The 20,912-nt window shown below is 32.0% G+C and overlaps 1 protein-coding gene across 1 annotated transcript in view; it reads left to right on the plus strand.

The window, feature by feature from the left end:
- The window catches only part of ERGIC2 (ERGIC and golgi 2), a 36,037-nt gene that overhangs the window by 9,350 nt on the left and 5,775 nt on the right, over positions 1–20,912 (plus strand). Inside the window, exons 2-10 of the mRNA XM_030830463.2 lie at positions 520–662; positions 2,165–2,273; positions 4,170–4,216; positions 4,990–5,060; positions 9,991–10,031; positions 14,276–14,377; positions 15,581–15,676; positions 17,694–17,749; positions 18,649–18,747. Coding sequence (XP_030686323.1) covers positions 557–662; positions 2,165–2,273; positions 4,170–4,216; positions 4,990–5,060; positions 9,991–10,031; positions 14,276–14,377; positions 15,581–15,676; positions 17,694–17,749; positions 18,649–18,747 — 727 coding nt within the window. The 5' untranslated portion in view covers positions 520–556. The remainder of the gene's footprint in view (positions 1–519; positions 663–2,164; positions 2,274–4,169; positions 4,217–4,989; positions 5,061–9,990; positions 10,032–14,275; positions 14,378–15,580; positions 15,677–17,693; positions 17,750–18,648; positions 18,748–20,912) is intronic.

Below are 20,912 nucleotides of genomic sequence, written 5' to 3' on the forward strand. Positions count from 1 at the left end.
GTTTCTATCTTCAATATTTAAAAATAGCCATACAAGAAATATCCTCATCAAATTTTTGTGCACAACACAGATATTTTCCTTCGGATACATTCCTAAAAAAGGAATTTACTTAGAATAAGAGCGGTGAATATTTATGTTCTTGTTAGCAGTGTATGAGCATATCTACTTTACTTCATTGTCATCCATTAATGGGAATGTATTATTTGTATGTGTTTTGTTAATTTCATAGGAGAAAAACTTTATTTTAATTTGTATATTCAAATATTACAAATGTAATTGAATTGATTTTCACTTTTTTTGGCTATTTAATGTGTTTGTGTGTGTAAATTGCCTGTCATTAGTACTTTTTTGTCAGGGTGGAAGTGGAGAAAAAAGAGGTGTGGATAAGTGTTAAGCTTTTTTTCTCAAGGAGGAATAAGAATGTTATGTTGTTCCAAGGACATTTTTCAGTTATCTAAAAATAAAAGAAACCTTTTAATCTTTTTTGGAGGATTCATTTATTCATTTTTTATTCCTTAGCATGACTATATGAAAGAAGAAGAAGGTTTTCCTGAAGATGAGGCGACTGAATCGGAAGAAAACCTTAAGTTTGGTGAAAGAGTTGGATGCCTTTCCGAAAGTTCCTGACAGCTATGTAGAGACTTCAGCCAGTGGGGGTACAGGTGAGTATCAGTTCAAATTAAAACTCCTTCAGTAAGTGCAACTTCTAAGTTATCAATCAAGAGCATACAGAAATGTAGCCATGAGAAAGAACTCATCAATGAACTGTGCAGTAACTTTATAGTTGGTCTGTCCTCATGCCACACTATTTGCCTTAATTTTATTCTTATATATATTCTTTTTTGCATCCAACCCAATGCAGTCTATGCATTTAGCAGTGTTTATTAAAATATTACTGAACAAATTAATCCAGTTTTACTGCTTTGGTGCTCTTGAGTTATGTATACGTATATTAACAAGATTATTATATGTAAATAGAATTGAAGTTGTTTAATGATGTTGAAACTGCCTCAGTCTGTTTTGGTTAAGAATAAGTCAATTTAGACATGATAATAAAAATTCTTAAATTTCACATTACTGAAAAGAGGCAGCATAGGGTAATAGTTAAGAGCTTAGACTTTGGAGTCAGACTGTCTATATTTAAATTCCACCTCTGCCCCTTCCTAAATACTTGATCTTGAGGAAGTTAATCTGTCTATGCTTTAGTTTCTTCTTCCATGAAATGGGGATGCTATCAGTATTTGCCAGGTAGAGTTGCAGTAGCAATTAAATAAATTAATATTTATAAAATGCTCAGAGCAGTGCCTGGTACAGATAGTAGTATTTGTTAAATAAATAAATAATGAAATATATCAGAAAAATATGCAACTATAACAGTATTAACTATTATTTCTTTCCCCATGAAGAGCTGATAAGACAATATACTTCCCATAAGATTGACATTTCATTTAGTAAAATGTATAATAAATTGCTTGCTATTTCTAATCTCTTGTGATTAACTTTTGTTAATGAAAATAGTACAAGTTCTTGATGCACAATCCATTTTAAGTGCAGTTTGTCATAGTATATGATAGTGCTTTTTCTTTTTGTTAGATCTTTTAGTTTTATAAATGAAGTGAAATACTAAGGAGCTTTCAAAGTAGAAAGTTTTATTAGAGATTTGGAGATGTTATTTGAGATTCTGACACAGATTGTTGTGGATTCTTAGGATCTAAGAAATTAAGCTAGTTTTTTTTTTTTTAATTGGACTATAGGCATGGATGCATTTTTAATTATGAGGGGACTACTTTCAAATTTGTGTTGTGAAACTTATGCTTACTTTCATCATTTATCTTATCTGTGACACTGCTATATATAACAAGGTAAAAGTTTTATGTATTTGTAGAATTTTGACAAATCTATTTAGTGAGAAATGTCCTTCGTATTGAAGAAATAAAATGCTTTCTCAATAGTGCAAATGTTTGTGTTCATTAAATCTTCATTTTTGAGCTGTTTTAGAAAAAAATTTATAATGACTATTTTAAGAAAAACCTTTTATTGTATTCATTCATGTGGCAATCATATTAGGGTATTCTTTGCTAATTTTAATCTTACTTAAAATGGTTTCCTGCTGTTTACCTTTTAAAAATTGTTTTAATTCTTTCCTTTTTTGTTGGTTTCTCAGTTTCTCTAATAGCATTTACCACTATGGCTTTGTTAACTATAATGGAATTTTCAGTATATCAAGATACATGGATGAAGTATGAATATGAAGTAGACAAGGATTTTTCTAGGTAACTTTTTTTTTGAAATACCTTTAGATTTAAATTGCTCTGAAGGTAACATGTTAAAAAAAAAAGTCTAACCTTTTATACTTGGTTTATTTTAATTCTGAAGAAATAGTACTGAAAAATCCTCATTAATTGTATGCATTAGGTAAAACATTTTAGAATAATTTGAATACTGGTTAAATTCTAAGAGAAAGGTTCTTTGATTGAATATGCATTTGTTTAAAAAGGTTAGGAGAATATGTTTTTCCTTAGATGTTGAAATGACGGAAATTGTTTGATGTTTTGAAATTGTTTACTCTTTAGATTTTGAAGTATCTTACTGATCTGTGTGAACTGGAAAATAAATTGTCTAAGGTTACATTGTTTATGCTTATAGCTTGATTGTTGTAAATTGTATATAAACTATATTTTAAGGTAAACAGCATCACTTTTAAACCTTTGAAAATATTAGTACCTTAATTAGGAGACAAAATATACTTTATTTGTATTATTTGTATTTTTTAATTGATTGAAGATAACAGGTTTATAATACTTAGATTGCACTAGATAGCAGGAAACATTTACTTCTCAATTTCAATCCCAGCTCTGCCATTTACTAAGTATGTGACTTTAGGGAACTTACTAAATCTATTTCTGCGTGTGCTTCAGTTTCCTTTTCTGTAAAATGGGGATACTAATTATAGTACTTTCCTCTTCAGGTCAGTGAGAATTCAGTCAGTCAACATTTGTAATAGTTGCTGTGTAACCTTGGGCAAGTCATACAACTGACTTCTTTCGGGCCTCAGTTTCTTGATCTATAACATCAGTGTTATTCTTAATGCCATTAGTTTTTAAGGAATTTGTTGTTTTTCTTATTTTGGTTTTTTTTAGCACCAATGAAATAATTTTTATTCTTTCTAAATGAAGTCATGTAGTTCACCACATAAGTGTAGTGGGGATGCCTAGAAGCCTGTCTGCTTGACCTCACCCTCTTCCTATAAATCTGAGCCTAAACCCCAGGGTTATTTGGAACACAGTTTGAACTCTAGACTACTTTAAGATTCTGTGAAGTTCTAAAAATCTGTACTCCCTATTGAAACCGGATGAAAATTATTAGAGTGAAAAAAAGTTTTGATAGGAAGCGCAGGACAGGACTGATCCTGATTGTACTCATTGTTATTCATGGCACTGATTCTGATACTTGAAAATTAATTTGATTTGAACTAAATATTTGAAAATAAGGCATTGGTTGAGCCTTTTTAAAAGGCCATGCAAAACTTTAAGAATCAGGTTTTGTGGGGTTTTTTTTTCTGGTAATTTGGGTACATTCATCTTGAGTCACACAGACCTAGTTTCCAATATGCCACTTCAGTAGTTATGTGGTCTTAAGCCAGGCATTTATTTAAACTGCCGTAAACACCATTGGCTTATTTGTAGAACTGAAGCTATCTACTTTATAGGTCCATGGTAAGGAATAAAGAGGATAGTATTTGTAGGACATCAGGTACAATGCCTGATGTCTGGTATTTATTTGGTAAATAAGGAGAGAAAGGCTTTCAATTCCTAACTTTTGATTTTGAAAGTTTTGTATTGTTTAATGGCATAGTCTACGTAAGGTTTATGTAAACAGAGGTTAATACTTTTTTCTGAGTTGCTTGGACTTACTAATTGTAGAATTGCCATTAAAATGAAGGATACTGTGTTAAAAACTTGTGAAATCAGAAAGACTTTTGGAATTATTACAAAATAGGATTTTTACTTTTAAAGTGCCTTTGTTTTGCCCATATGAATGCTATCCAAGTTCTAATTGACATATTTTATTCTGTATGAAGTCCAAGTTTTTCATAGATCAGTTGATTTATATTGATCATGTTTTGTTGATCAATTGGTAGGTTCTAATGTTTCCTTTTTGTCTTTTAGCAAATTGAGAATCAATATAGATATTACTGTTGCCATGAAGTGTCAGTGTAAGTACGTGTTTAACCTGATGATTGCATATATAGATTATGGTTTAAACAGTTGCTAGTAAAAAGTAAAAGCCACTGGTTGTTTTAACTTTATTTTTCCTTTATGATATCTTAATTTAAGAATACAAAGTGTTTTTCTCCCCAGCTTGTATTCTTTAAATTTCTTCTCCATAAAGAGATTTAACTTTCACATTAGTATAATTAAAATGAAAGAAAATTGGAGGAAATTTTTATAAATCGAAGTTCTAGTTTAGGTATATCCTTTATTTCTTTCTTGTTTGGCATACTGATTTTTACATCCACATTCCAGAAACATATCCTCTTTCACAGTTTCAATTTACTACCCTTTACTTTTACTTCTGCATATTAAAATACAGATCCAAATCTTTTGAGTTAATGGTGATGTTACCCTTTTCTGTTTTCTTCGCTGGCTTCACTTAATTATACTGGTAGAAGTGGAAAAATGTTAATATGCTAGATAGATAATGTTTGAATCAGTATAGTTCTCAAAAATGAGGATGCTTTTTCATCTTAAATTGTGTCTTAAATTACTGCTTGAAAAGTAGAGACCAAGAATTCAGTAGTTCAGACAAAATTTTTTAAAGTGTGAAATCATTTTATCCAATTAAGGAAATTAATTTCTAAAAGATTTCATCTAAGAACAACCTTAAATCTCTTTTCCTTTTCCATTTATTTTTTCTTATGTTAGTGGTTAGTGGATATAGTTTGACTCTCAGCATAGAATATAAAACTTCTAATTCTTTTCTATGCAGATATTGGAGCAGATGTATTGGATTTAGCAGAAACAATGGTTGCATCTGCAGATGGTCTAGTTTATGAACCAGTAAGTTTGATTTACATGTTCTTTTAAATAGTATGCTTTGAGGAATTGTTCCCTTGAAGACAGTTTTGATATTTGCTTTTAATTTTGTCTGAGCTAGTTTTTTAAAAATATATTTTCTTAATTCAAAAGTAGTATACAACATTGTAAATCAGCTATACTTCAGTAAAAAATAAAACAAAAACAAAACAAACAGAAATATTCCATATTCTTTGTAAACATTTAGGGGGAAGAAAAAATTATATCTAATTACCAAATTATGTAAATATAATTACCAAATTATATCTAAACCAAAGCCTTGTTAGCATTCTGGATAAGCCTCTATAATCTTATACTTATTTTATATTTTTTGTTAATGCTTCCTAACAGTTTCCTTTTCTCTTTTATACAGTTGCTATAGTGATGAAATTTTCTTCTTTTCTTCTAATGATTTGGAAATTCTATGTCTTATTTGTATTCTTCTTTTACCAAATTTAAGTTGTTAAAAACGTTTGAGCTATATTTCTCTTGTAATCAAGAATGAAGCATTATCTAAGAGGAGAAATTTCATATGCATTTAGTTCTTCCTCTCTCCTTCACACCTCCATTTCCCAGACTTAATGAAATACTGACATTCTCTTATTGTTTTCATAGTACAAGTTGTGTGTAATAGAATTAATTTGTTAGAAAACACCATCACATTACAGGGGCAGGTATCACATTACAGGGGTGGGTGATAACACGTCATGATCAGAACTAGCCCTAAAGAAGCTTTAGAAAACAAAGCATGGAACTCCCAGCTACTCTGCCTTGCTGACTGCTCTGTTGGCATTGTGGTACTTATGTTTACCCATGCGTTCTTGAGTTGTTTTGTTTACCATTGACAGTTGTGAACCCTCTTTAAACAAAATTGCAAAGTGAAGACTAAAGGTGATGGAGGAGGATTAGAAGTAACTGAATAGGTGGAGGAGAAAAAAGGGAAGCTCTTAGTTCAGTTTTGATTACCAAATTATTTTTAGTTTACATGAACAAAATATATTTATGCCTTTTGATACACACTTTTAAAATAAAATTTTCTAAAGAAAAAGTAACTTTTGTTACTGCCACTCTGAACCACCCTACTTCCTACCTCCTGTATTGCCACTCAAAAAATTGATATCAGTAATTTTAAATGAGGTTAGGAACCTTACAAATTCAGGTACCATGTTATTGCATGTTAAACTATTATCTGGAAATTTAGATCTAGATGATTATTATCAGACACTAACATTTGTATTCTGTTTCATACTATTTTAGGAATAATTATTCAACTTTATGTTTTATTGCTTTTACTTTCTACCCTTCTTAGTTTCTTTATTTTTGTTTATCGTTTTGTGAGGGACTTTTTGTGACTTCTTTATCAGCAAGAATATGTGGGTTATGTTTTATGACAGACCGCCTATGTCATTCTGTTCTCAATACATGTAAGGTTGGCTGAGGATAGAATTCTTGCTTTATGGTGTTTTACACTCAGAACTTTATAGACATTCCTTTATTGCCTTCTGGCACAATTTTTTTTTTCTTTGTAGGTAACATATTTATCTACTTATATGCTTTTTTCTTTTACTTTTGAAATTCAAATATTTATCCTGTATATCCAAGTGTGGATCCCCTTCAGTTATTTTTGGCTTTTGATGGTATTAATGATCTGAAGTTTTAAGTGTTATTTTGCTTGTTTGTTTGCTTTAATGATGTTCAGAGTAACGGTTTTACCTCTGTTTTTTAAAATTCTTATCAAGTGATGTTGAATTTCATGGAGTGGTTCTCAATATTTTTATCAATTCTTGCATAAGATGCATATTTTGAACTTTATCTGTGAGTTCTGGGAGATGACCTTGATCCAGCAGGATCAATCTTTTTTTTTTCAATGCCTTCATTATGTTTTAAAATTCAGTGATTATATTTTCCACCTTTGATATATTGCAGATCACTCCGTTTTTTTCTGTCTTCATGATGATAAATCTCATTGAGAAATAATTAGAAAAACTTCACTTTTCTTCTTCTTTTTAGAAATGGTATCACAAAGGAAAATTAGCCCTCGGACCTCAGATTTACCACTTCTTTCAAATTGATGAATCTTTTTGTCTATCTAGCTATCTATTTTCTTGTTCATCTTTAGGATGGGAAAATAAATGGCCAGTTAACTGACTGAGAGTTGAGATAGACTTGAGTTATGTCGGTTCCCTTTCCCTCCCCAGCCCCACTTTTTTTTTTTCCAGACGTAAATGAAAAGAGAAGGATATATAGTTTAGATATACTGTGTTTCTTCTAAGCAAAATTAGAGCTTCAGATGCTTTTGAAAAGAAAGGAGGAAGTCACATTGGGTTCAGGATGGCAGAGTAGTTCACCAGGGCACCCCACATTTCCTTTTCCGTATTTGTTTTGACAGGTTAAATTTAGCTAGGGTAATTCCTTTTTTCTTTAACTGGTGTGACTGTCCTCATTAGCAGCCAGCTGTAGCAGTAGTTTTGCTTAATTTAGAATACAGTCCAGGTTACATGTAAGCTGGGAATAATAATGCTGTGGAATGCCCTTTGTGATGTGGTCTCTGGTACTCGATTGAACTGCTAGAAGTCTTCTTAGGATGGTGACTGTCTCTTCCTCAAGTGTCTTGTTATCTTTTATCACCTGTTTTCCTCTGTTACTCTGAATTGGGGATTTACTGCTTACATGGATTTTCCTGTCCCGTGAAATAAATTATGTGTTGGGCTCTTTTCTCAATTTAGTGTCCCTTGTATGCTGTCTTGCATAAGTTTTTGATAATTTCCAACATATGGATACTATTTAAAATAATTTAAAATAATGATACAGTTTGTGTCCTCATTTTTCTGTTTCTTTGGACATTGTGAGAATTTGAGGAGATAATCATCTTGAACTTATCCACTAAAATTTATTTATGCTGTTTTTCTAGCATTCGCTCCATACTGTCTGTCACTCCCACTCTCTTCACGTTTATTAAGTCTCTGATTTTTTTAATAAATATTTTTTCTGGACAGCTTGTCTCTTCAGCTAGATTCTAAGCTCCTGAAAAGCAATTACTTTATTTTTTCTTCTTTATAGCTCACAAAATGTAAAGCATAATGCATTGCAGGTATTAGGCACTGATGAATATGTTAGAATTATGTAATTGTGGCAGGATCTTTGATTATTCCATTTTTGATTATTCCATTGTAACAGCTTCTGCCATTTCTTTCAATCATTTGTAGAAGAGGAAAGTTTTATTTTAATTTAACTGTCATGAACTAAAAGTCATGTCTTAGCCAGAAAGTTAGAAACTTAAAAATATGTAATTGTATATTTTTATCAGTAATTTTTAAAACGTTTAACAGTGTTTCTGGTAAGTATTCATTCCCTTGTCCTAATTTATATTAAAATATTTAAGAATTATTATTAATGTAAAATTATTTGAGATAATTTTTACTTGTTTTTAAATTTTCACTCATTCTTTTAATATGCAGTCTGAATATTAAAAACTTAATTCTAATAATTTTACTGGTTTCTAAACCATGATCACACAATATGCTATGATAGCTACTATTTATTTAAAGAAAAGAACTACTTTTAGGGATGTGAGAAAGTGAGGAATCTGACATAGTTGGGTTTATATACTGACCTTCATTATCTGTGATTTTTCAAAAAATTTTTTAATCTTTTGAGTTCTTTTTTATATATAAAAAGGAGAGAATAATAACAAACTCACAAGGTTGTTATGAAGGTTAAGTGAGATAATGATTTAAGTAGCATAGTGCCGAGCACAAAGTAGGCCACTCAGTAGTTCTTTACCCACTGTGTTAAGCACTATACCGAGCAGTTTGGGGAAGTCAAAGGGTGAATCACATAGTCCCTGCTGTCAGTAGTTTTATTCACAAGGTAACTGGGGAGCAGTTGCATGTAGCCTCATCTGTTTGCCATGGTGTGTTTTATAGCACTTTCTTTGTGTGCTGTGCTGTGAAAAAGGTTGGGAAGCAAGGTATAGACAAGTTCAGCAGGAGGAGTAATCAAAGTAATTTCACTGTAATCATTAACCTAGAGCAAGTGGCATATAGAATTTAGACTGACATTAGGGTCACAGTTACAGGAGAGGAAGGTTCCAGATTGATATAATTAAATAACCAAAGGCACAGAGGTAGAACTGTCTGATGGAATGAGGGGTTAAAGAGAAAGGATTTATAGTGAGAGAGTAGTAGGTTAGGGCATGATTATGGAGGGATCATTAATGATATTGATAAGTTAGAAAGTAGAATTAATATGCCTTGTTATAAATCGCCTTTTAAAAATCAAAAGTGGACTTTTTGTTGGAAAATTAAATTGTGGGTATTGCCACAAACTGTGAGAAGTTTGCCTCTTTTCCTCTGATTCTACAAAGTAGCTAAGTTTGTCTTTGAATTGGTGAACATAGTGCCTAGATAAAATTTCTTGAATTATTCTTTCTTGATTAATACATGTGGGAATTATAGTGACATTGTTAGGTCATTTCAAAACTTTTTGATTTTATCATGGTATTTTCCTGGCAAGAATATGGGCTTTGGATGCTTGAATATTATACTTAAGCTGTATGTCTTTTTCATTTCTTCTTCTCTTTTAAATACTTAAGTTTCATGCTGGCATCATTTAAATGATTTTAAGTCTTAAAATACCATTTTGTACATGTGATAGATTGCATTGTATCCATTCCTATAAATGTAGATAACTGTAATAGAAAAATATTCGCAATTAGTGAAATTTCTTTATACTACTTTTGAGTAAAATTAAAAATTTTTTAGTTTGACTTATGGAAGATTAAATGTAAATTATGAATACTTGTTTTTAATGTTATTATAAATTTGTTCCTTGGTCAAAGAAAATTTTAAAAAATTATGATATAAGAGCCAAGAGAATTTGACAGTGCTAGTGATTATGTTTTCCTTTATTTCAGGCAATATTTGATCTTTCACCACAGCAAAAAGAGTGGCAGAGGTAACAAGTAAACAAAGTATTGTGGTCCATAGAAATTAGATCATGCTTTGTCTATTTTGTCTACTGTATATTATTCATAGATTAATATATTTATCTAGGCATTTCTTTGGATGAAATATTAGCAGAATATAGTATATAATATAATCTTTACACTTTCAAAGATTTTATCAGATCTTAGGAAAGTCATATAATTTTTAATGCACTTTGAATCATAAATACATTTTAGTTTTCATTTAAAATTGTATTAACTATTTAAAAAATTTTAAAAGCAATATATGATCAAATTTGAATATAAAGGATATAAAGTGAAAGTAAAAGCCTCCTCATCATTCTCTAAACCTAGTGCCACTAACTGGTGGTAATAACCAGAGTTAAATTTCTTGTGTAGCCTGCTACAAATATTCTGTTTGTGTATAATTTTCTACATGTTTCCATATTTGCTTATGTTATTTTTTTCCTAATACAAATGGGGTCATTCTATACATTTGTTTTATAACTTTCTTTTTCCAACCTAACCTTATATTTTGCACATCTTCCCACTTAAGTACATATAGTGGTACCCTTTATGGATAAGCTATAATTTATTTAATTGGATACTTATCGATGGGCATTTAGATTGCTTGCAAAGATTCTAATATCAATGCTCAGTGAAAATTCTTGAATCTAATTCCTTGTGTGAATGTATATATATATATATATACATATTCCTCATGTACTTGAGTGAATATATGTATATATATATATAAAGTTTCTAGAAAAGAAATTTATCTTTTAGAGTATATTTAATGTTTTGATAAGTTCTCATGACAAGGAAGAAAATTTGTAATGGTGAGGTAGGTGGTGGTTGTTAACTAAACTTACGGTGGTAATCATTTCACATATATACATCTGTCAAATCATATGTTTATACCTTAGTCTTATACAACGTTATATATTAGTAAAACTGGAAAAAAATTTTGATAGATAATGCCGAACATCTTCCCCAAATAGTTTCATTTATATTCCAAAGCTATCAATATGTGAGAGTACTTGTTTCTATACAACCTCACCAACAGTGGGTATAACCAGACTTTTTTTATTTTTGCCAATTTGATTCGTGAAAACTGGTATTGTACTTGTTTTAGTTAGCATTTCTTTGTAAATCAGTTTAATATCTGTGGATTATTTTTTTCCCATTTGTATTTTTGTGTGTGTGAAACTAATTGCTCATGCCGTATGCCCATTTTGCTTGATTGTTTTCTTAATAACTTTAAATAATTTTTTTTTTTGTTTTGTTTGTTTTTTGGCTGCATTGGGTCTTTGTTGCTACGCAAGGGCTTTCTCTAGTTGTGGCGAGCGGGGTGGGGGGGTGGGGGTGGGGGTGGCGCTGCTCTTCATTGCGGTGCTGGGCTTCTCATTGCAGTGGCTTCTCTTGTTGCGGAGCACGGGCTCTAGGCACACGGGCTTCAGTAGCCATGGCTCGTGGGCTCTAGAGTGGAGCGCAGGCTCAGTAGTTGTGGCACACAGGCTTAGTTGCTCCGCGGCATATGAGATCTTCTTGGACCAGGGCTCAAACCCATGTCCCCTGCATTGGCAGGTGGATTCTTAACCACTGCGCCACCAGGGAAGCCCAATTTTTTGTATATTAAAGAAATTAGTTCTTTGTTTTAAATAGTTACCCCATCCCCACTCTTTTCTTTCTTTTTGTTTTCTAGACTATGTCTTATGCTTAAAAAGGCATTACCTAATTTAAGATTATTACAAAAAAATTTTTTTACCCATTTTTTTTTTTGTTTCTTTCTAGTCCCTAAGTACATTTCAAAGGCCTTTCTCTTTTAATTTCTACTTTCACCATTTGGAGAGCTTTTAAAATTAAAGTTGAAACGAATGTATTGAACAAAATAACTGAATATTAGGTGTCTCTGGGCTTCTAGCGCTTTTAGTAGAGAGCCATCCAGAGATGAAATACATTACTTTATTCCAGAAATGTTAAAGTGAGAAGTCTCCTTTCATCTAGAATTTTATTTAGTGTTCAAGACTAGTAGTAAGTGAGAGAAGAGATTGTGTTTTTACTGTTAAAATGATAGACATTTTCCATCGTAGTAGAATTTTCTACATCCTTTTATATATGGAATATAAACTTGGGTATTTATTGGTATATTTGAGGCAGAAGTTATACACGTATACACACACACACACACACACACACACAGAGTTTGGTGTCATCAACCTCTTTTCCCACTGCCCAGCACTAAAAGTTAAACTCTGGAAACAGAAGACACACATACAGCATACAGTTTGGTGTCATCAACCTCTTTTCCCACTGACCAAGCAATAAAAGTTGAACTCTGGAAATACAAGACATGCAAAAATATGAAGCTTTCAATTTCTGTTAGCATTAGATCTAAAGATTTTAAGTCTTTGTACATGTAAATCTGAAGATGGGATCTGGCCTCTTGAAGCTTCCTAGATTATCATGTTCTGCTTCTAAACAAATATTCTTGAATGGATTAGAGATGCCTAAGACCTAACAACCTGAATAATGTGCATACCAAAACGTTCTTTACCTGTAGAATTTGCTAAAAGATATTTAAGTTGTCTTTCAATTGTTCTGCTTTCTTAAAATATTTAGGATCCCAATTAATCTCTTTCCTTTAGTAAAAGGAAATCTCAAAGCCTAGACATAGCCTTCCTGATTACTGTTTTTTATTTATACTAAATTTACAGTATAAAAATGACTTTTTATTTTAAATAGGCCTGTTACCAGTGTTCTTAGTGGGTGGTACATACGTATTTTATCTTTATCTCTCGCTTGCACTTCTAAAAAATGTTTATTATATCATTATGATGGGATGTGAAATATATTCTCATTTACATTTGCTTCTTCTTTAAGTTCCTATGTTTGTTAATAATTTTTCCAAGTTATTTATGTGTGTGTATGTATGTGTATATATATTTTAAAGACTTTTTAAGAGTATTTTTAGGTTTACAGCAAAACTGAGTGAAAAGTACAGAGTACCCAAATATCCCCTGCCCCCACCCGTGTACAGCCTCCATTGTTATCAATATCCCACACCAGAGTAGTACATTTCTTACAGTCTATGCACCTACATGAACACATCATTATTGCCCAGAGTCCATAGTTTACGTTAGAGTTCACTCTTGGAGATGTACACTCTTTGAGTTTTAACAAATACATAATGACATGTACTCACCATTACAGTACCTGTAGTTTTACTGCCCTGAAAATTCCCAGTTTTGTCTATTCATCCCTCCTTTCCCTCTGGGTGTAAATTTTGTACTTGCTGAGTTTGAACTGTGATACAGGTGACTTTGGATGTTAGTTATATAAAGATATAGATTAAAGGATATAAAATAGGATTATATCTAAAGATACAAAGTTATTGTTGAAAATGTTAGAAATATTAGAGAGAAGAAATACTTTTATTCTTGGTTTTGTTCTTCAGAATAAGTAATTTCATGAGTTATGTAAATGCAACAATTTTGTAAAAAAAAAAAATCTTCAAGCAACTAATTTCTTTTTAGTGGCAAAGTATATTTAAAAAGAAAATCTAAGCATGAGTTCTCAAATGAATACTTTGTTCTCTATAATCCTATACCTTATATGCTGATGTTCTTTTTAAAAATTATAGGTAGAATATAATAGTTCGTTTAGAATGGTCTTGTCATAGGATAAAGTTCAGGTTTCTTTGGAAAAGGCAGACACTAGGTGATATTAAATGTCACTGTGGCCTGGTTTGTAATGAGAATTGGATGCTCCTGTGTGGATTTAACCCCCAGTAACATGCCCCTTTAAGTCCATCACATCTATTATGTGGCCCCTTATTTGTCTCATTCTTTGTATCTGTAACACTTTATTCAGTGCCCGACAAAAACTAAGAATTTTGTTATTGCTGCGTGCATGCATGAAAGATGAATTTAGATATTCAGGTGAACAGAAGTTCTTTCTTGGTGACCCTGATTCCACCAATAATGGACATGTAATTAGTGTCCACACATTCATTACTGATGGAATTAGACAGACTTAAGGACCCCAGCTGTTACACCTCTAGCCATACTCCCTCACTTTTCCTGCTTTCAAGGAAATGACCAAAGAATACTTGGGACTTTATTTTAGAATAAAGTTATGTAATAATAAATGTATGGCTTAGCTAAGTCAACTACCTGTGTTATTTTTAAAATAGTGTTGGCTTTCTCTGTGTGTCTTACTGTATTTGTTAACTATTGCTTGTTTTTGTATTTAGGATGCTACAGCTGATTCAGAGTAGACTGCAAGAAGAACATTCACTTCAAGATGTGATCTTTAAAAGTGCTTTTAAAAGTGCATCAACAGCACTTCCACCAAGGTGGGAGATTTTGTGAGACTATTTATTAAGAATTTATTGGGGCTTCCCTGGTGGCGCAGTGCTTGAGAGTCCGCCTGCCGATGCAGGGGACATGGGTTCGTGCCCTGGTCCGGGAAGATCCCACATGCCGCAGAGCGGTTGGGCCCGTGAGCCATGGCCACTGAGCCTGCGCGTCCGGAGCCTGTGTTCCGCAACGGGAGAGGCCACAACAGTGAGAGGCCCGCGTACCACAAAAAAAAAAAAAAAAGAAAAAAAAAAGAATTTATTGTGACATAATTTTAGTATTGGTTTACTCCTCTGAATCTTATATTTCTTAGAGAAAATGTAATCATTCTGTATGATGAGATGTCTTTTTTTTTTTTTGGCCGCACCGTGCGGCATATGGGATCTTAGTTCCCCAACCAGGGATTGAACCCGCACCCCCTGCAGTGGAAGCGCGGAATCTTAACCACTGGACCGCCAGGGAAGTCTCAAGATGTCTTTTTTACTCTTAAATTTATGGCCTATGATACTGATCAGGATTATCCCAAATATTATTTTCATTTTTATGTGTGTATGGTATACCTTCATATAAAATTGTACTAGGTTTTAAGAACAAATTAATTTCATTTACCATTATGAAGTGTATAAAGTTTTGTTAGGAATTTCATGTTTTTATTTCACTTTTTGTCTCTTTTATAGATTAGAAGAGCTGATATTTGGAAATGCTATAATCATGAAAATGATCATTTAAATTTAAAAATATACAGAGGTTTTACATTTGCTTAGGAAGAAAATGTTATTGTCTATTTGAAGTTAAGTGGCATACCCTTCCCTTACTCATTCTTTTTCCCAACGCTTCCTGTCCCCTAAAGTACCAGAAACATGATAAAAGCATGTCTTTGTTGGACTAGTAATTCTTTACTTTTAATTTTTCTTCTCTCATTAGACTTAGTCCTCTGGTTAAATTTGAATGACCTTGAAATTTTATATTTGTGTAAATAATACATATATATAATAATTATAATTTTTTTCATTTTGTAGATGTTTTTTAATAAAAGTGTAGACTTCAAAAAACTGCTATTCTACTTTTGACATTTAGAACATTATCTAAAAATTGATCTTTAGGGATTTTTTTTTCCCATCTATAAAATTTTCTCACCAGAAATATGGTGACTATATTGAATACGCTGTAAGTAATTCAAATGTATCTTGTTGTAACAGGGAAGATGATTCATCACAGCCTCCAGATGCTTGCAGAATTCGTGGTCATCTATATGTCAATAAAGTAGCGGGGAATTTTCACATAACTGTGGGCAAGTATGTTCTTTTCACTTACTGAAAATACTTTAAACAAGTTGGCAGTTTGGTTAAAAGTAAATTCTTTGTTAATCAAATAATATATAACTAACCACTAGAGAACTCTTAAAATGTATATTTTTTATGTCTTCAGCCTTCAACCTCAGGATAGAGAAGACTACTAACTTTAAAAACTACTGCTTCAAAACAAAAGAAAAATAGTCATGTCATATTTCATATATTAAAGTATATAAGTTGTAGGTAAATATGAATTAAAACCTTCAGCTTGCCAAGTTTTAGTAGCCAGAAAGCTCTTACCTAGACATTTCATTAATTTGTTCATTTTGTTGGATATTAGGTTTTTGTTTTGTTTTTCCTTTTGGTGATCCTCATCAAAATATAATCCCTGACCAGTACGAGACAAGTATTTTGATGTAGTTAGAAATATGTCTGGGATAAAGTTAAATTGGGTAAATGTTAAGGAAAAATATCAGACCACCTGCCTTCATGAGCAGAACCCAACACAGAAACTGTCAGATAATAAACACTTGGTAAATTCCTGAATGAATAAATAGATTCTCTGATTATCTCCTCTCTCTTTCTCTGCTTTTCTCCCTGCCTTCCTTCCTTCCATCTAGACTTGCAAAGCTGAACAATTCTTCATTGCAAAAGAAGAGTATTTTTTGAGTACTTGCTATGTGCAAAGTACCATGGTAGATACTAAAGATGAAGCAGTGAAAAACAGAGAAAGGGTTTTTGCCCTTATGATGCTGACATTCTGTGAGAGAATCTGAATTTTAAACAGTGAATTACACTAATAATTATTTAATTATAGTTGTATTGAAGTTATAAAGGAAAACTATGGCTGATAAGAAACTATATAACAAGGTACCTGACCTACTCTGCAAGTCAGTGGAGGCTTTATTGAGGGAAACCTTTGAACACTAATGGATGGTTAGGAATTTTATATATAAAAGGAGAGAATGGCAACTAGACTGAGGGAAAGGCCATAGAGCAGGACAGAGCGTGGCTGGAGATTTTTTAAATATATAGAGACAGCATTAGACTTCTATGCAAAATTATTTCAGTGTTTACAGTGATCAGATCAAATCAGGCATTTGCTTTGTCTTTGTTTTGTTTTTTTGGCCGTGCCACATGGGTTGTGAGATCTTACTTCCTCAACTAGGGGTTAAACCCGGGCCCTCGGCAGTGAAAGTGCTGAGTCCTAACCACTGGGCTGCCAGGGAATTCCCTGCTTTGTCTTTGTTATCCCACTCCTCTTAACATTCATGTTTTGTTGTTTTGTTACTGTTGCCAGGGCCTTTTCTCTCCATCCCCAGCCTGTAGATGGGAACCTTAGAATTTCTTGGTATCATATAGTCAACAAATGATAGTTGGCTCAAAGAAATTTAGAAGGTTTTATTGCACTTCTGAATAAAAACAATATCCTACTCCAAAACTAACTGAAAGAGGGAAACGTTGACAAATATTGGAAGAACTTCTATATTTTGGCCTTTGTTCTCAATTTCACTTACCTCTCCATGTGATAACTCATCTTATCAATAAGAGAGGCCAAATGGAAAAGCATTTGGTTTGTATCCTATCCTTATCTTATCTGGGATTTTGAAAATCGGGAATGTCAACTCTAAACCCCAGTTAAGCAAAATGTTATCTCCCAGCAAAAATACCTGGATTCCAAAAAAGTACTCAATTACTACTATTATAATTTGAATTTCATTAATAAGTTTGTAAAAATTTGTTTTCTCTCTTGTTATGTAACTACATAATATCTTCAGTTTTGCATCTTGGCCCACAAAACCTAAAATATTTACTGTCTGACTCTTTACAGAAAACGTTTGCCAACCCCCAGTTTATTGCATTACTGAGATGAGATTTACCTACTTAAATCATGGGCCAAGTATGTTGTTATATTATTTTATACTAAGAAAATTATATAACTTAGGAAAGATCCCCTTTATGATTTTAATTAGTTATGTATTTAAATGTTATTACTTTAATCTTTTCTTCCTCCTTTCAGGGCAATTCCACATCCCCGAGGTCATGCACACTTGGCAGCACTTGTCAACCACGACTGTAAGCAGTTTCTGAAATTTCTTTCTGTGAAGATGTCCTTGCAAAAAAAGTGTGTTTTTTAATTTTTAGTGCAGGTGCGAGGTAGGGCTTTGGAAGCGGGGTATGCCGAAAGAAGATATCTAAAGGAGAAAATAAATGATCTAACTTATTGACTAATCCATTTTCTCTTGTCTTTAAGCTACCTATATTTCTTTTTAGCCATAGCTCAGAAGTTGCTGAGGTAGGGAGAAGCACCCTTGGTGTGCTTTATATCACTTAGTACACATTTCTGCTAATTTTTTTTTTTTCTGATAGTTTTTACACATAGTGAAGAGAATATATTTGAAACTTGTTTAAATATGTAAATTTAAATCTGGACATTTACACACATATATAAAGTATTCAAGTTAGTTTTGTGTAATGATTATCATAAAACTTAGTTTTTAAAGTCTCCTTTAGACAACAAAAACAAGTAATAAATTCCATAAAAAACAAGTTTAGTTACATAAATGTGCTAAAGCAATAGTGTGTATTAAAAATATACCTGATCAGTTTCATGGACATCATCTCAGTTCTTCTAACACAATCCTGTTTCTATATGATGATTTGGACTAGAAAAGACTTATTTTTTTGTTTATCAGAATTAGATGTCATATTATTTCTTAGATATTAATTTGTATATAATTATGAAATTTGCGATATAGCATTTTATCAGAATGTGTTTACCTCTATACATATAATTCCCACATATTTGCATGCATTTTTCTTAAAATAATATGTTTTTAAATACTATATTATTATACCAGCAGATTTTAGATATTTTCATTTGAGAATAGGTAAGAATGTGAACTAATCTGTAACATGTAGTTTTGAATAATTTAATTTCTCTACTTAATTTTTTTTTTTTTTTTGCCTCTTAGCTTACAATTTTTCTCATAGAATAGATCATTTGTCTTTTGGAGAGCTTGTTCCAGGAATTATTAATCCTTTAGATGGAACTGAAAAAATTGCATTCGATCGTAAGTATTTAATAATTACTGTTGGAATTTGCATGTAAGCAAATAGTTCTTATAACTTTGATATTAATACATTTTAAATAAACCTCTTCCTTAACCCCCTTGTAACAGATAAACGGATAAATCTTGAAGTGGTTTAAATGGCTGATCATCTTTAAGTGGAGATGTGTGTAAGAGAATTTGTTCTAGTAGTGGATGAATTTTAAATGGTAAAAAATGAGCCATGGAACAGAATAAGAAATTAGTCAGAAGTAGTCAGGAGAAGGAGTAGAATTTAAAGGCTCTCTAAGTATATGAAAGGTTAATGTATTAAGAGGGCATAACTGCTTTTTCATGTTCAACAAAGAAAGAATAAGAACAAAAGAAAGTTTGAACATTATAAGAAAAATTTTCTTCTTTGTGTAGGTTCAGAGTTCTAAAATCTATACAATATTTACCATATCAGAAACCTCTCTAGAGAATTTTACAGACATCAGAAACCTAGAGTTCTTCTAGAATGGTTTGGTATTAACACAGTCAGAAGTAGTACAGATACCTTTTATTACTGTTTGTTTTAACCATCTATTCCATTTAAAATTTCAGTTTATGCAAATATGGATGGATTATTAAGGAATTAAAAGGTTTTTTGGTTTCTGATGTTTGTTTTTTGAAGATTTTTGGTTGCCTTTCTTCTTAAATAGTCATATTATATGCCTTAAGGACATCTAAAGCTTCCTGTGCCACTAGGAATTCTAGCCTTTGCAAAACTGTAATTAAGGATTTCATTTTTTATTAATTCAAATAGATTTATTCATGTTCTTTTCAGTATTTTACTCTTTTAGCATAGTGTCGTAATCATACATTAAACATGTTTTATTTAGAATTCATGAGTATTTTATGTTTGTGTGGGAATGTTTCACTCAAGGAAGCTTGAGAGTACTAAATTTGGAAATGTGTGAGTAGAAACATTCTGAGAATTACAAGCTTTGTTCTGTGTAATCTCATCTTTAAGTATGTGTTCATTCTACACCAAAATACATTAAATATTACAAGAGATGCGCAATTGAAAACATGTTGGTTAATACTTTGTTTCAAGATGCTGAAATGAACTATACATTTTTGTAAAGAAGCAGATCTAAATATGAACAGATTAGTTTTCAAAAGGCTCTTTAAATTTACATGTTCAGGAAGACTAAGAGGTGTTTAGAATTATTTATAAAATGGCATGAGATGAATGTCAGTAGGTTATTCAAAGCTTTAAAGCAGGTATACTCTTCTCCTTCCTAATATATGTTCTATTGGGCCTCTTTTTCGATAAAGAAAAAATTCAGCATTACAGATCTGTTGGATTCAGGTAACTACCCTCTCCTTCATGTAGGAATTTTGAGGGGATTACTTAGCAGTGACATGTTTAATGCTGTGCAGATTTGGACAGACCTATAGCCTTTGGAACAGTTTGTGGCTTGCAACAAAATCTAATGCAAGAGCATTTTCCCCCTGCCTGGCCATTAAGTTATCTAACAGACTTATATATTAGACAAATAGGTCTTCAGCAGTTCTCTCTCCATAGCTTAAAAGGTTTCCAATTTTCCCTGTCAAGTTTCTTTGACCCGCTTTGGCTACTGTTCATTGCATTGGACTTCATTCCGCACGTGGTGAGATTTCCTTTGTCTCTCATTTTTTTCCCTCAAGTCTAATTATCCCACCCATGTGTACAGCATTGGTTATAACCTCACCACTCTCAATTTCATCTTCTTTTTCATAAATACTTCGTACTTGAACACCTTCTCCGCTCATTTTTAGCTTATTTTTGTTTATGACGTAATAGAGATATTTGTAAAACACCTCAAAAATAAGCACAGATTGAGCAGTTCACTTTACATCAGAGAACAACTCAAAGGATGAAAGATCGTCCACAATTGATAAGCCATTTATTGGTGGTGGACAAAGTTGACACACTTGCTCTAACATTATCTGTGGTAATATTTAGGATTTAAGTTGAAATTAATAATAGAACTGGCCAAAAACTGTTTTATGTTTTTGAAAGTTATAGTGGTACAAGTGGTAGTTATAGTGGTAGGTGAAATAAGAAATGGTGAAGTTGAAACAGGCTTTGCTTTATTTTGTTAGAAACTTGTTTAATGTTAGTGTTGAAGAGACCATTAGTCTTACCTCTCCCTTCTATCTAC

The sequence above is a fragment of the Globicephala melas genome, chromosome 10 (genome assembly GCF_963455315.2).
Source record: "Globicephala melas chromosome 10, mGloMel1.2, whole genome shotgun sequence".
Lineage (NCBI taxonomy): Eukaryota > Metazoa > Chordata > Mammalia > Artiodactyla > Delphinidae > Globicephala > Globicephala melas.